Genomic DNA, 13623 nt, shown 5'->3' on the forward strand with positions numbered 1-13623 from the left:
ATAGGGCAAGATATTGGGTCGTGGCCCTCAGCCAGACACCAATCTTGAAACAACTGCCATTTGTACGTATATTAAGACCTAGTCAAGGGCACTCTCGCACTATGAATGGTTAAAATAACCACCGTCGAAAGCCCTAAGTCTGACAGATGCTCCCGTTCAGTGGCACGGCCCATAGCTGCATGAGCTCGGGATTCGGATGCCACAGTCCTCCCTGGGCTTGGGATAACAGGTCTGCTCGCAAAGGGAGTTCCCTCGGGCGACCGTGCAATAGTTGTACCAGGCTCGAGAACCATATTCTCAGAGGCCACCGAGGAGCGATCAGAACCACTGTCGCCTGCTCTACCCTGACCTTCTTCAAGAAGACGGGGAGCATCGGTATCGGTGGAAAGGCATATAGGAGCCCTGGCGGCCATTCGTTGGCCAGTGCGTCGACTCCTAGGGGCTGTCGAGGTCCTTCACCGAGAACCACAGTGGGCAGTGCGTGGACTCTCGCAAGGTGAAGAGATTCACTCACGCTGTGCCGAACCTCTCCCAAATGTGCTCTACCACCCGAGGGTGAAGGCGCCATTCACTGCATAGGAGATCCACTGCATGGTTGACTCTGCCCGGTAGATGGACCACTCGAAGGGAGGTTATTCACAGTTGCGTCCATAGCAACAACCGTGTTACCATCCGGTGAAGACTGGGGGACCATAAGCCGCCCTGGCGGTTGATATACGCCACTACCGTGGTGTTGTCTGACCACACTAACACGTGCTTGCCTAGAAGCACTGGCAAGAAATGCAGCAGGGCGAGGTCCACCGCTCTGAGCTCCAGAGCATTGATGTGGGCTGACCTCCAAGGTCCTGACCACACTCCACGGGTCCCTGTCCCATTCCAGACCGCTCCCCAACCCTCATTGGAAGCGTCGGTGGTGATCACTTACCTCCGGAAGATAGGACCCAAGCATACGCCCTGGCGGATGTTCAAAGGAACTTTCCACCAGCGTAGAGCTTCCTAGCAGGTATGGGAAATTTCCAACCTGCGGTGTTTGTCTCTCCGCGGATGCAGCGCGAAGGCATTGAACCAGGCCTGACCAATCAGTGAAATGTAAGAGATTCTCAACAAGAAAACTTACCAGCTCAATGTCCTACATAGGCTGAAGGCAAAAGAGGATTTGGATCTCTGCGAACTGCGTTTTGTAAGCCACTAGGGGGCGGGCTTACACGTCAGCTCGCGCAGAGGCCTATCGGCAGCTTTGAGATAAAGCTCAGCCAATTCCTACCGCTTGACAGCGATATATCATACTTGATGGTTATTTTCGAATTGAAAGGTAACTGGTGATATAGTACACATTTTTTTAAATCAACATGTAATACCCTTGTGTGACAGAGATTGAATGATTTTTGGTGTTAGATCTCCCTCCTGACCTGTGAGGGCGCTATGTAAAGGGAACAGAGTACCCTGGACTAAATGGCATGACAGTTTAATCCCAGGGTTAGGTGGAAGTCGGCCATCTAAAAAGGGGGCAGAGCTACGGTACACAAACTCAATGACACAGACGGGAAACAGCGTGGCATCCGCAGATTGGAGGAGCGGATGCGCTCGTTAACCAAGGGGTCATGAGTGAAGGTATAAAAAGGGGACGCAGTAAAGTGATCTGTTAATTTGTAAATGGTTAGAGAAAACCTCAAAGGAGAACCGGTGTTGTGTTTGTTTGTACTGTCTTACGTAAAAACTGTTTGTTTGTTATTTAGACTACTAACACGATCTGGAGCTGTAGCTGAAGGCCAGCACCAAACCGGACACCAGCACTTGTTTCACAGAGAACTGTATTTGCACCACAGCACTAATTCACTCACTAAAGAACCTGTGTATGTGTTTTGTGTTACGTGTGGGTGTATAAAGGATGGGAGTTTTGGTTAAGGGTCAAACCCAGGGATTATAAATAAAGTGATACACGCCGCTGTAACACTTTACATCATTATTGTTTACTGTTGTTTGCCGACAGGATTTGGACAAAATACAATCGATAAACACCATTGCACCTGGATATTGTTGTCTGTCTGTTCCTGCACACACTTACCCACTTTGCCACACCTTGTCTTGAAGAACTAAAATAGTAAAATAATTCACGACACGGAAGAAGTGACAATCAAGGCTTCTCAGTGCCAGTGACAAGAGGTCTTGTCAGAAAATGTTGTTAAAATTACAGTTTATAACCAACAACAAAAAAGAGACATTAAAACACAAATGACTAAAGATCAAGAATAGTTTTCTTTATTATTTAACTTTTAATATTTTAAAACCAAATCAGCTAATGCAGAGTTCTTTGAAGTGAATATACCTCAATTTCAATGTAACAGCATGTAACAATGAACACAGAACGACTTCCCTGGTTGGGTCACATTGAATGTTGTAATCTTTTAAGATGTTGCAGCTAATCAGGTTAAATGGAGTAGGGTTTAAAGAGCAGATTTGGAAAAGGAACTGCAATGCCTTCTCTATGAGTCAGTGTCAGCTATGTCAGAAAACATTGATGCCATGAAGTATAAACTTTTGCTACTATAATGCTGCAAAATTAATTTCATTATTTAATAATCAATATCTGAAAAATGCCTGTAATAGTGCTAATACCAATGTCACAGACATGTTCAATTGCAGTACTGTGCTTTTGGTTTCTAACAAATGTTAAGAATACTTATATGCACATTATGTCAGTTGTCAAAGTGATGATGGAGAATTATGCATAGATATAAAGTGTTATGTAGCCTGATGAAGGTGTCCAATTCAAATAAAGTGTTACCATAATTTCAGTTGTATAAAACGGTCAAAAAACTACTCATAACAGTGATGCAACTGCTTGTGTTATTTTATTTACTGCTACAATTATGTCAGTCCTTTTAGAAAATAGACCCTGGCATTTGATTCAAAATAGGGTAAAGACAGTTTACTGTGGCCTGGATTAAATCAAACCCCGCTGCAGCCCCATTTCTTCCTCAGGAATACAGTAGTAACATTACTAAAAATACATTGCTGGGTCAGTTTTTGGTATCAAACTCAGCAATAGTACAGCGCAAGGACTATTGTCAGCCCTGATTCTGTATTGTAAGGGGTGTGGTTAGGTGAGGTAGGGGGTGAGAAAAATTGGATTCACACTTTGGGTGATGAATTCAAGAACTGGGGTAGAATTGGGGTAGCAATAGTGGGGATTGTTTTAGAAGCCTTTGGTGTTATACTGGAGCTGTTATATAAAACCTTTGTACTTCAGAATGTGATGTTGGTTACTTACATGACTTACACACAGGATTCCAGTGAAAGGAACCATATGGTTCTGCACTAACAGTAACCTAGATTTATGGCCACAAGCATTAATAATAGGAACTTGTAGATATGAACATTTCAAAAACAACAAATCTTAATACCAATAATAAAAAATGGCCACTAGATGCTGCCGTTCAGTCTGATTGATTCAATCTTTACCTTCAAGGAGGGAGTATTGCCAGGGACAGTATGAAAGTCTTATAGCTTAATATTGAAGGTAATAAAATGCATATATACAGTAAATTAAATTCAATAAGTATCTTTGAATTTATATCATAAAAAGATATAACTAAATGTAGGCACGACAGCTGCTTGACTGCATAGTCAGTGACGACTGCATGATTTCTAAAATTATCAATTTGTTTTTACATTTCGACCAAATATTTAGAGATTCGTGTTTTACAAATACACTGCAAATGTCTAAAAAAAAATAGCTTTCTTTTTTATTATTATATAACTTATACAAAAATAATGTATGTTTAAAAACAAATAAGTTAAGCAATGTGCAGTTATTTGAAGTGAATATACCCCCATTTCAATGTAAAAACCTTTGAAAATAAACACAGAATTATTTTACTTCAAAAAGCTAATTCAGTCACTGGTCTGTAACTTTTTTTTCACAAAAAAACTCTGTGCAAGTTGAACTTAAAGTTCTTAATAGATCTGTCCCAGAAATATTTGGATTAAGAGATACACACCGTGTGTTACAAATTCTTGATTAAGGACAGCATTGAATGTGTTATATTGTAGCACAAACTGTACTGTCTTTGAACACAAACAGTTTTTCTGCATACTTTCATCAACACATGACTCTGTTCGTTTTAAGATAGGTTGCAGTTGTTTTTAAGTGTACTTCGTTACTGTTCAGTAATAATGCTGTTATTTGTCATAGAACACCTCCAGCAATAGGTCATCCATGTTGACTGCACCAATGATGGGTCTAAAGAACAGTTCTGCAATGACATTCGCATTAATGGGTCTCAGCATGGAAAGTGCAACCATCAGTTTGGCAAATCTTGTAAGGTCTTCTCTGTGAATAATCTTTACATATTCATTTAGTGCTTGCTGTGCTTCACTTTGTAGACAGTGGATATAATGAAGACAGTGCAGCCCTGGTAGATCTGCAGAAACAAGATTAGCACCATTAATGTAAGTCCAGTTTGCTCAACATGGTTCAATAGAAAAAAATCATGGCTAAAATGATTTTATGTTGCAATGTATGTTTGTGTAAGTAGCTTTTTCATTTGTAACCATAGTTTAATATAATGATAAAGACCTATGATAATAAATACATTAATTAATAAATAGGTATTTTTATTACAAGATTACATTTGAATCTCCAAGAGATATTTTGAATTTTTCCCTTCATTATGTGTTAAAAATATGAAACTGGTGTATTTACAGAAAGTGTGACTGTGGCACGATGTGTATCCTTACTATCATTACTGAACAAGGGGAAACAGAGCCCGCTGATCCATAATGGTTTAGTTGATTCAGTTTATTCTATTTTGGTAATTGCAATTTGATCAAATCAGTTATCCTGAAGTGTGGCATTTATAGAATACTGGATAAACAACTGGACATTATTATTATTATTATTATTATTATTATTATTATTATTATTATTATTATTATTATTAGTGTGATACTAATTATAACTATGATAACAATTAAACAGTAAGCGGTGACTACAAGTTTTACTTGTTTTTTTATGTTTTGTTTTGCTTTTTACACCAGTAATGTAAACAAATATACTAACGGTACAAAAGACCAGTTGCAATTAACTGTTTCGTTTAAAAAAAAAAAAAATGTTTGCAACTTCAAGAAAGCACTTCACACTGGCGTGTTTCCCAGGTGCGTTGTGCCATCCATGTTCTAAAATACCAACCTGGATTAAAAAGAACGGCCCCTTTCAGGTAAGCATATTCCTTGGTACTTATATCCAGCGCCCAACACTTTTCTAGAAAGGCTTTAATGCCCTGGATCTCTGCCGTTGAAAGCTGTAGATCATTTTGCCGGTGCGTGTCTCCTGGCTCCTCCTGCCCGCTAGTTAAAATCCTCTGTAACATACTGGGCTCTAGGGTCTCCGTGGTCTCAAAGTCAACTCTGTCCTGTGCCAAACCAAGCATTAAAAGTGGTGACCAGCAACTCCTGACCAAAGCCAGCTGATCATGCACTGGTAGTTCCTGAAAACAAGGCAAGTTCTTCATAAACTTCAGCGTCTTTCCTAAAACAGCAGAGGCAGTTTTGCAGGTCAACTGCGGGAATCTCAGGGCTACTTTCTTCTTTGACCCACAGGAACAACCTCGCTGGATGGTCCCCTGATGTCTGCGTAGTTGCGCGTGGTTGTTGTTTTTTAAAATGCTGTAGAGGATACTGCTTTGCTTCCTGTCATTGCTGCACTGACAGCCGTCATAGCAAGCCATCGTGTTTTGCAAGCTCCCGTTTTTACAGTGTTTTGATGCTGGTGTTTCTTAGTTGTGTGAGTCTGACAAGCAGAAGATATTTATACTTCGATCCTCCCATCTATATGAACTGGGGTAGGAGTATTTTTTTATTATTATTATTCTCAGACACACACCCTCGAGTCCTGCGCAATGACGCACATAGAGGGAGCCGGTGAACTGCTAAATAAAAGAAACTTGGACAGCGTGTTTTCTACAGCTCTTGTATATTACACAATACATTCAAATAAATTAAAATTGGTCATTATCTTTGTAATTGCTGAGGTTTTTTTTGTGTTTGTGTTGTTGTTCTTGTTGAGTTTGTCAGGAAATGAGTAGAAAACTGCTGGAACCCACTCTTTTTTAACAAAACCTGACATGTAGCTGAAAACTTAAGTAAGAAAAAAGTGAAAACTTAAATTAGAAAAAGGTTATTTGAATTAGCCTATAATAAAATCATGATAGCAAAACGGTTTGGGCTGTACACCTTTAAAAAAAAAAAGAAATAGACACATTGTGACACACATGGAACCTTATTGAACCTATTGCTGTACCAGATATAATGCTTTAAACAAAAGTACATGTTTTTCATGTTTTCTTTTTTAAGACAACATGTTTTATGTCTCTTCTGTAAAAAGAAGAGCTTAATGCCATACAGTCAATCTTCAGTACCACTTTTCACTTTTTTACACAGAGAATTATGAGGGTCTGGAACCAATTCCCCAGTAATGTTGTTGAAGCTGACACCCTGGGATCCTTCAAGAAGCTGCTTGATGAGATTCTGGGATCAATAAGCTACTAACAACCAAATGAGCAAGATGGGCTGAATGGCCTCCTCTCGTTTGTAAACTTTCTTATGTTCTTATGTTCTAATTATTAACGCTTGCATTTCATAGCAAAATCTGTATGATTAGATAGACATTTGTTGACGTTTCCCTTTCCGCATTGACTCTAGATATACACTGTATGTATCAGAAACACATTCTTTCTCTAAAGTGGGAGAAGTACATTTGTGTGCGGCAAAACCAAACGATGTCAAAGCAATGGGGAGAAAGATATTCTGAGGTGGAGGGATTATTAAAGATCAACAATAATCACCCGGATACATACAAATTCACACTACACTTTACCAAATGTAGCTGCTATTTTAAATAATAATAATAATAAACCCAGTAGAGACAACACAAAACATTTGCAGGTAAACGTTGTGGATTGTACACAATATTATATTTGTCAAATAACACATTTAAACATTTAGCCTTTGAAAAAGATGCAGGATTTCAACAGGAATAAAAATGTATAATTCATTTCTTCTGGTTTTCATATTTTATTATTATATTTTATATTTAAAAAAAAAATCTCCAAGGACTGACTTTAACCTTGATATTTATACTATGTTATTGATTTAACAAAGAAAACCAGAGTCAATGAATAATTAAATTATGACTCAATAACCTCATTGCATTTGTCAAGAGCTAACGTTCATAGAGACAACCAGTTCATAGAGACAACCATTAAATGTTCTATATTAAACTGCCTCAGGGCTGTGCTTGAAGATAAACCATACAATTTACAACCTTCAAAATAAAAAAAAAAAGTTTTTGTGTGCTCAACTGCAATATCCCTATGCTTTGTCATGCTATAGAACAGACAGGTTGTGTTTGCATGAGTATACAATATATTCAGATGTGTAAAACGTTCCAAAAAGACCCAGGTATCCAACTTTAATTTCATATTTTTTAAACTGAACAAAATTGAAGTACATAAAAAAACATTTAATACAATGTTCACATAGCTTGTAGAAACCAAAAAAAAGTGATTTAAACAAAAACAGTTCGCTTATCACAATCTGTTTTATTCAAATCTATTCAATTCTTTCAGCCTGTCAAGCAGGCAAGAGGTAGTATAGTACCACTAACACCAGAAATCTACAGCTCAAGACACAGACATTATTTTTTTCCATAATTGAACTTGATATATAAATATATAATAATATATGGGGTTCAGGTTTTAGGTTTTATTGATAAATAAAAACATCAAATCAGCATTTGTCTGATACACAGAAAGAACACTGCAGAACACTTACTTCTTATTTTGTGTTCACTTAGCACGTTCATGGAGCAGTTTACTGGATTTTATTGCAATAGAGAAACAGTGCATCCTGTGATTCCCATTTGTCTTTTAATTTCCTTTGAGCAGTTTAAAGGATGCCTCAACACATCCAAACTCTAGATCAATAATTCTTGGTAACAGGATAAATAACTGGTTAATTCACAGAATTTGTTTTATAAAATTAATAAATATTTCAGAAATGTACCAACAATAAACATAGAAAAGGCACATAAATAAACCAAGCCGTAAAACATCCATTAATAAGACATTTTTGGGATTGACACACATTGATGAGTAGAGCCCAGTATCTTGGAGTATGCAAATGCATTGCACCTGAGTTTTACAGCGAGGAAAGCTGGAAGTGTCCTAAGCTTGTTCTTTTTCAGGAAGTTTGTTGCCTTGGTAAGTTGCATGTAGCCTGACATACAAGAAAGAAACTGTAGTTTTCAGTGAGTAGCATCTCTGAAGCAGTCTGCTCCACTCTTTCACCTGTAAATTACAGACAACCGTAACAGCAGCACTCCTCTCTATGTCATTGTCTAAGGCCAAAAGCAGTAAATCATTACAGTAGCAGCCACTAAAATAATAATCTGCGTCTGCAAGTACGCTAGCAACAAATTCAGAATATGCTGGTGTCTTGAGAGACGAGCTTGGAAGTCTTTCAATACCCAAATGCAATTCTCAGACAAAGTATCCTCAATTGTTTTCAAGTGCAAAGCCGAGAGCCAATTAGAAGGTGATATTTTTGGAAGCTATGATCAAATGTATTAATAAGTATTGTATTTATTAACATACCCAAACATTTTAATATAAGAAAATGTTGACCTAGAATTCACCTAAAATGGCTCTTTTGCCTTGTCAATTTTGTGAATGAAGTATCAAAAATGCCCAAATCTGTAAAAGATCAAATCAATCATCTTCCAAACATTATAACAGATATATTGATTTAAATATTTACAATGGTTTCTGTGTAATTTATTTCTTCTTAAAGAGTTTTGTCTTCTTAAAGGAATCCCTTTTACCTGTTGAAGACCTCCTGTTAGGTAAATAATTGTAGATGTCACCTATATAAAGACCAAGGATGAGGATCAACACTAGAATGGAAGTGTTTTTTAGTTTTGTTTTAAATTATTATTTTTTTTTAACAACTAGGTTAAAATTAAGTATCTTGGAGTATGTGTTGTTGTCATATAATTCCAATTAAGGCTCCTCTGTAATCTACAGTGTCTCAAGTGTCTCACCACAGACAGTCATGAGAAGAAGAACATAAGAAAGGTTACAAACGAGAGGAAGCCATTCAGCTCACCTTGCTTGTTTGGTTGTTAGTAGCTTATTGTGGGACATATTCCCTGAATATGATAATACATTAACGTGTATTAGAAATGTAACTGGATTCATGAATGGAACTGCATGTCTTAAAAAACAAATTTTTTTATAAATTTAGTCGTCGCCAATTTTTTACCCCGGTTTTCTCCCCAATTTAGTATGCCCAATTATTATCTGTATCCTCGGCTCACCACTCGCAACCCCCCTGCTGACTCGGGAAACGGCGGCTGGAACATCCTCCGAAACATACTCCTGCCAAGCCGTCATTTTTCGCACTGCAGATCCACAGCGATGCCACCAGACCTATAGTGCCGGAGGACAGCACAGATCTGGTGGCTCCACTGCAGAACCACAGGCGCCCTATCGGCCACAGGGGTTGCTGATGCGCGGCGAGCCGTGGATTACCCTGCCGACCTAAGCCCTCCCGACCCGGGCAGCTCAGCCAATTGTGCGCCGCCCCCTAGGAACTCCCGGTCACGGTCGGCTGTGACATAGCTTGGATTTGAACTTGCGATCTCCAGGCTATAGGGCACATCCTGCACTCCGCACAGAGCACCTTTACTGGATGCGCCACTCGGGAGCCAACTCCTGTGTCTTGAGAAGGGGGCTTGCAGACATACTGAACTATGTGACCTACTGATTAGAGGACTGGTGCATGAACTGGATTAGGCTGAGCGGACAGTTTAATTATGTACAGATAATTCACACGTGAAACAACAATCGTTTTGACACAAGGGAGACATAAACTAGTGATGTCCCAGTGGAAAAGGACATTAAAACATCAAAGGACTGTGAGTTTAAAAAAAGGCAAGATACACAAATGATCTCATGAAATGGCTATTTAGTAGAGTGAAAAAGACTATAAATATCCAAGCAATATTAAACATTTTGCGCTCCACATCGAATGCTAAACAAGGTGCTGTCACTCTGCTAAACGAAGCTGAAACTCCGGGACTCTGCCTAAAAACGGAACCAAGACGGGACTCTACCTGAAAACGGACCCAAGATGGAGGACTGCCGTAAAAATTACAGCGACAGTTATCAGACAAACCAGTCTAGGTCTGCTGTACACCTAAAACCACAGTATCCAAAAGAAACTGTGCCCTGCTACCTGTGTAGCTAAAAGATTCAGCGAAGAGGACAGAGCGGACAGGCGCTGTTGTGGATCATGTACCAAGGACTGAAGACTTTGTTGCAGCTGTTTGTGATTCTATTAAGAATTGATCAAATTATTATTTTTGTTTGCCTTTGCTTTGTTGCAGAGTTTGATCCAATGTAGGATTGAAGACTTTGTTGCTGAGAGGAGCGTTTTTGTACTGGACACTTCAACAGCAGACCAAAAGTCTGAGCTTCAAGGAACCGTTGAGTATAATTCAAGTTGCATTTTCCTTTCATGGAACTAAATTAATTAATTGTAACACATTCACAGAGAACTGAAGTGTTAATTATTTAGTTTGCACACTTGTGCGTGTGTGACCGGGTCTTACGTCACGTGCGTGGATAGCCGCTGTTTACCAAGTACAGAGAGACAACTGGGGGTGGAGTTGAAACGCCGGCACAGGCGCGCAGGATTTATTAATACAAACAGAAATGAAAGTAAAGGTGGTCATGTGACGTTACCAGCCATGGTAACGCACAAAGGACACATACAGCAAGCTGTGCAAAATAAAACAATACAAAAACTACAAATAAAAGGTGCCCCAGAGGGCGAGCGCTAGCCTTAAAACGAGGCGTCCCGCTCCAGGAACCGGCTACACTACGGAACCCTCGCTATACATCACATGGGATCACTATCCCCTAACTAACCTACTCATGAGCCGGTATTCATACAACGACTCGTGCTGCTTCATACGGCCTTGGCTGGGCATTGCCTTCACAAGCACCGCTTGCAGTCTCAGGGTTGCGTAGCTGTCATTCCTGCAGAATGGACCCTCTCCTCCCGAGTATACGCCGCTCCCCTCTGGCATGGCGTTACAGTCGCCCCGAACCATCTCCCGCGGATGCTTTTGAACTGACGGACACTCGGTCAAGAGCTGCCCACCTGCTGATTGAGGTCCAGCACAGCCAATCACTTGCTGCCCTTCCCCTCAACCAAGCCTAGCAGGCAGCAAGTCTCAATCGAGCGCCCGTCTGTAAAACAATAATTCAATTAAACAAATCAACTCCAAAACAACACACAAAAAACCCATTTCCCCATACAAATTATACCAACACTAAACACACGTGCAGGGCAATCGCCCTGCTACAGCGTGTGAAATAACTTTTAGTGAAACTTGATGAAGTAACTATAAGTAATCTACTTCATATTGTTGTATGAAGAATTTTGTTAAAAGTAAACTTGCCATATACTTAATCTATATACCATTAATAAGTTTAATGTGATATATTCTAAGATTGTCTGCATTATCTCAGATTTACTCTGTGCTTGGATGTGGGCGTGTGTGTGTGAGCGAGCGACTAGCTACGTCACAGCATGCTCGAGCTGCAGCTTGTGTGTGAGGAGACAGGCGGTGTCATATTTCAATTGCCTGCTTGCCAGCATGAGTGCAGTGAGAGTTTTTGAATTGTGTTTTGTGCTTAGAGTTGTGCTTTACTTTCTGACTTTTCTGATTTCTGTTTATTATTTGTGTGCTTAATAAAATACTACTATTGAGTGAACATTCCTTGTGTCTGCGTATGTATGTGTGTTCATAGTAAATCCTCGATCTTTGTAACACGTCAATTAAATATTGTTAGTAACAGAACTAATCAACCCAGATAAACATTAAATTATCAATTATTGAATTGTTACTACATTATTAATCCTAGAATCTCATCAAGCAGCTTCTTGAAGGATCCCAGGGTGTCAGCTTTAACAACATTATTGGGGAGTTGGTTCCAGACTCCCACAATTCTCTGTGTAAAAAAGTGCCTCCTATTTTCTATTCTGAATGCCCCTTTATCTAATCTCCATTTGTGACACCTGGTCCTTGCTTTTTTTTTCAGGCCTAAAAAGTCCCCTGGGTCAACATTGTCAATACCTTTTAGAATTTTTAATGCTTGAATCATACACTGTGTAGTCTTCTTTGTTCAAGACTGAATAGATTCAATTCTTTTAGCCTGTCTGCATATGGCATCCTTTTAAACCAGGAATAATTCAGGTCGCTCTTCTTTGCACTCTTTCTAGAGCAGCAATATCCTTTTTGTAGCGAGGTGACCAGAACTAGACACAATATTCTAGATGAGGTCTTACTAATGCATTGTAAAGTTTTAATATTACTTCCCTTGATTTAAATCCAACATTTTTCACTATATATCCAAGCATTTTGTTGTCCTTTTTTATAGCTTCCCCACATTGTCTAGATGAAGACATTTCTGAGATCTTTTTCATAGATTCCTTCTTCAAGTCAAATACAACTACTTAAAAACTTAACTTAAATTGTGCAATCTACAGTATTTAGAGTTCTAGTCTTGAGATTGACAGTCGTCACGTCCAATTGCCACCATGAATTGAGTAAATGCATTGTTTTCAAAATTATTAAACAAAGAATGTGTTACAATTAACAAGCAATAGTTCATTTATTTGTATTTTATAATTCGGGCAGATATTTGCATTATCAAAGTGTGCATCACATCCCTATTACCAAATTTACAAATGGTGTTACCACATGTGTAATTGTAAAGTGTTACCAAGCCACACTGCTCTTGAGCAGCCAAAAAATGAGATCTTGTATTACCTCTCTAAGACATGAGGTACAGATTAAATTGAATGAGAAAGAGCTAGAGGTAAACTTCTTCACTATTATAATGCAAATACAGACCTATACTGTGGAGGGCACCAGTTTAATTAGTTAACTTGAAGAAAGGCAGGAACGTCTGTAAATGAAAACATTAATTGCATCAACTTAATGCAACATAATATTTCAGTGTTGATTTTTAAGTGAACAGATGGGACTACAATAGATCTTCATGCTTAGAACTGAAGGAATAGAACTAAGCTTATGTGATGTCTGCATTGTTGGTTGTGACAAGTTTCAGCCAGTTGGTCACCTCTAAGGAGAGCCTTTATCGGCTCTACCAAGACATCCAAAAGTAGGTCACAATGACACCTTGAGCCAGATCTATCAAGAGCTTTACGCCAAAATAAAATGTTCACTTTTCTTGTAAAAGGAAAATTAAATTTAAAACAAAAAATGGTAACAAATGCCTTAGGCAGACATTTGAGGCCTCAAATATTATTATTATTATTATTTATTTCTTAGCAGACGCCCTTATCCAGGGCGACTTACAATCGTAAGCAAATACATTTCAAGTGTTACAATACAAGTAATACAATAAGAGCAAGAAATACAATAACTTTTGTTCAAGTGTGACAAACCACAATTCAATAATACAGCAGATAATAGTGATAGTTACATCAGGATATGATTAAATAGTGATAGTTACATCAGGATATGAT

General features: G+C 38.7%; 1 protein-coding gene across 1 annotated transcript; it reads right to left on the minus strand.

Annotated features, from left to right (window-relative positions):
* Positions 1–2237: 2237 nt before the first annotated feature.
* On the minus strand, positions 2238–5979 carry LOC117406192 (nuclear receptor subfamily 0 group B member 1-like). The gene is made up of 2 exons (XM_034010108.3): positions 5192–5979; positions 2238–4424 (listed from the first exon to the last, which is right to left on the minus strand). The coding sequence occupies exons 1-2, from the start codon at positions 5727–5729 to the stop codon at positions 4183–4185; spliced, it is 780 nt and encodes a 259-aa protein (XP_033865999.1). The 5' UTR covers positions 5730–5979; the 3' UTR covers positions 2238–4182.
* Positions 5980–13623: the final 7644 nt, after the last annotated feature.

Source organism: Acipenser ruthenus, chromosome 9 (genome assembly GCF_902713425.1).
Source record: "Acipenser ruthenus chromosome 9, fAciRut3.2 maternal haplotype, whole genome shotgun sequence".
In the NCBI taxonomy this organism is placed as follows: Eukaryota; Metazoa; Chordata; class Actinopteri; order Acipenseriformes; family Acipenseridae; genus Acipenser; species Acipenser ruthenus.

Coding starts and splice junctions, on each gene's coding strand:
- LOC117406192 (XM_034010108.3), bottom strand. CDS start 5,729: ATGGCTTGCTATGACGGCTGTCAGTGCAGCAATGACAGGAAGCAAAGC. Junction 4,425..5,191: donor GGCCGTTCTTTTTAATCCAG/GTTGGTATTTTA, acceptor TTGTTTCTGCAG/ATCTACCAGGGCTGCACTGT.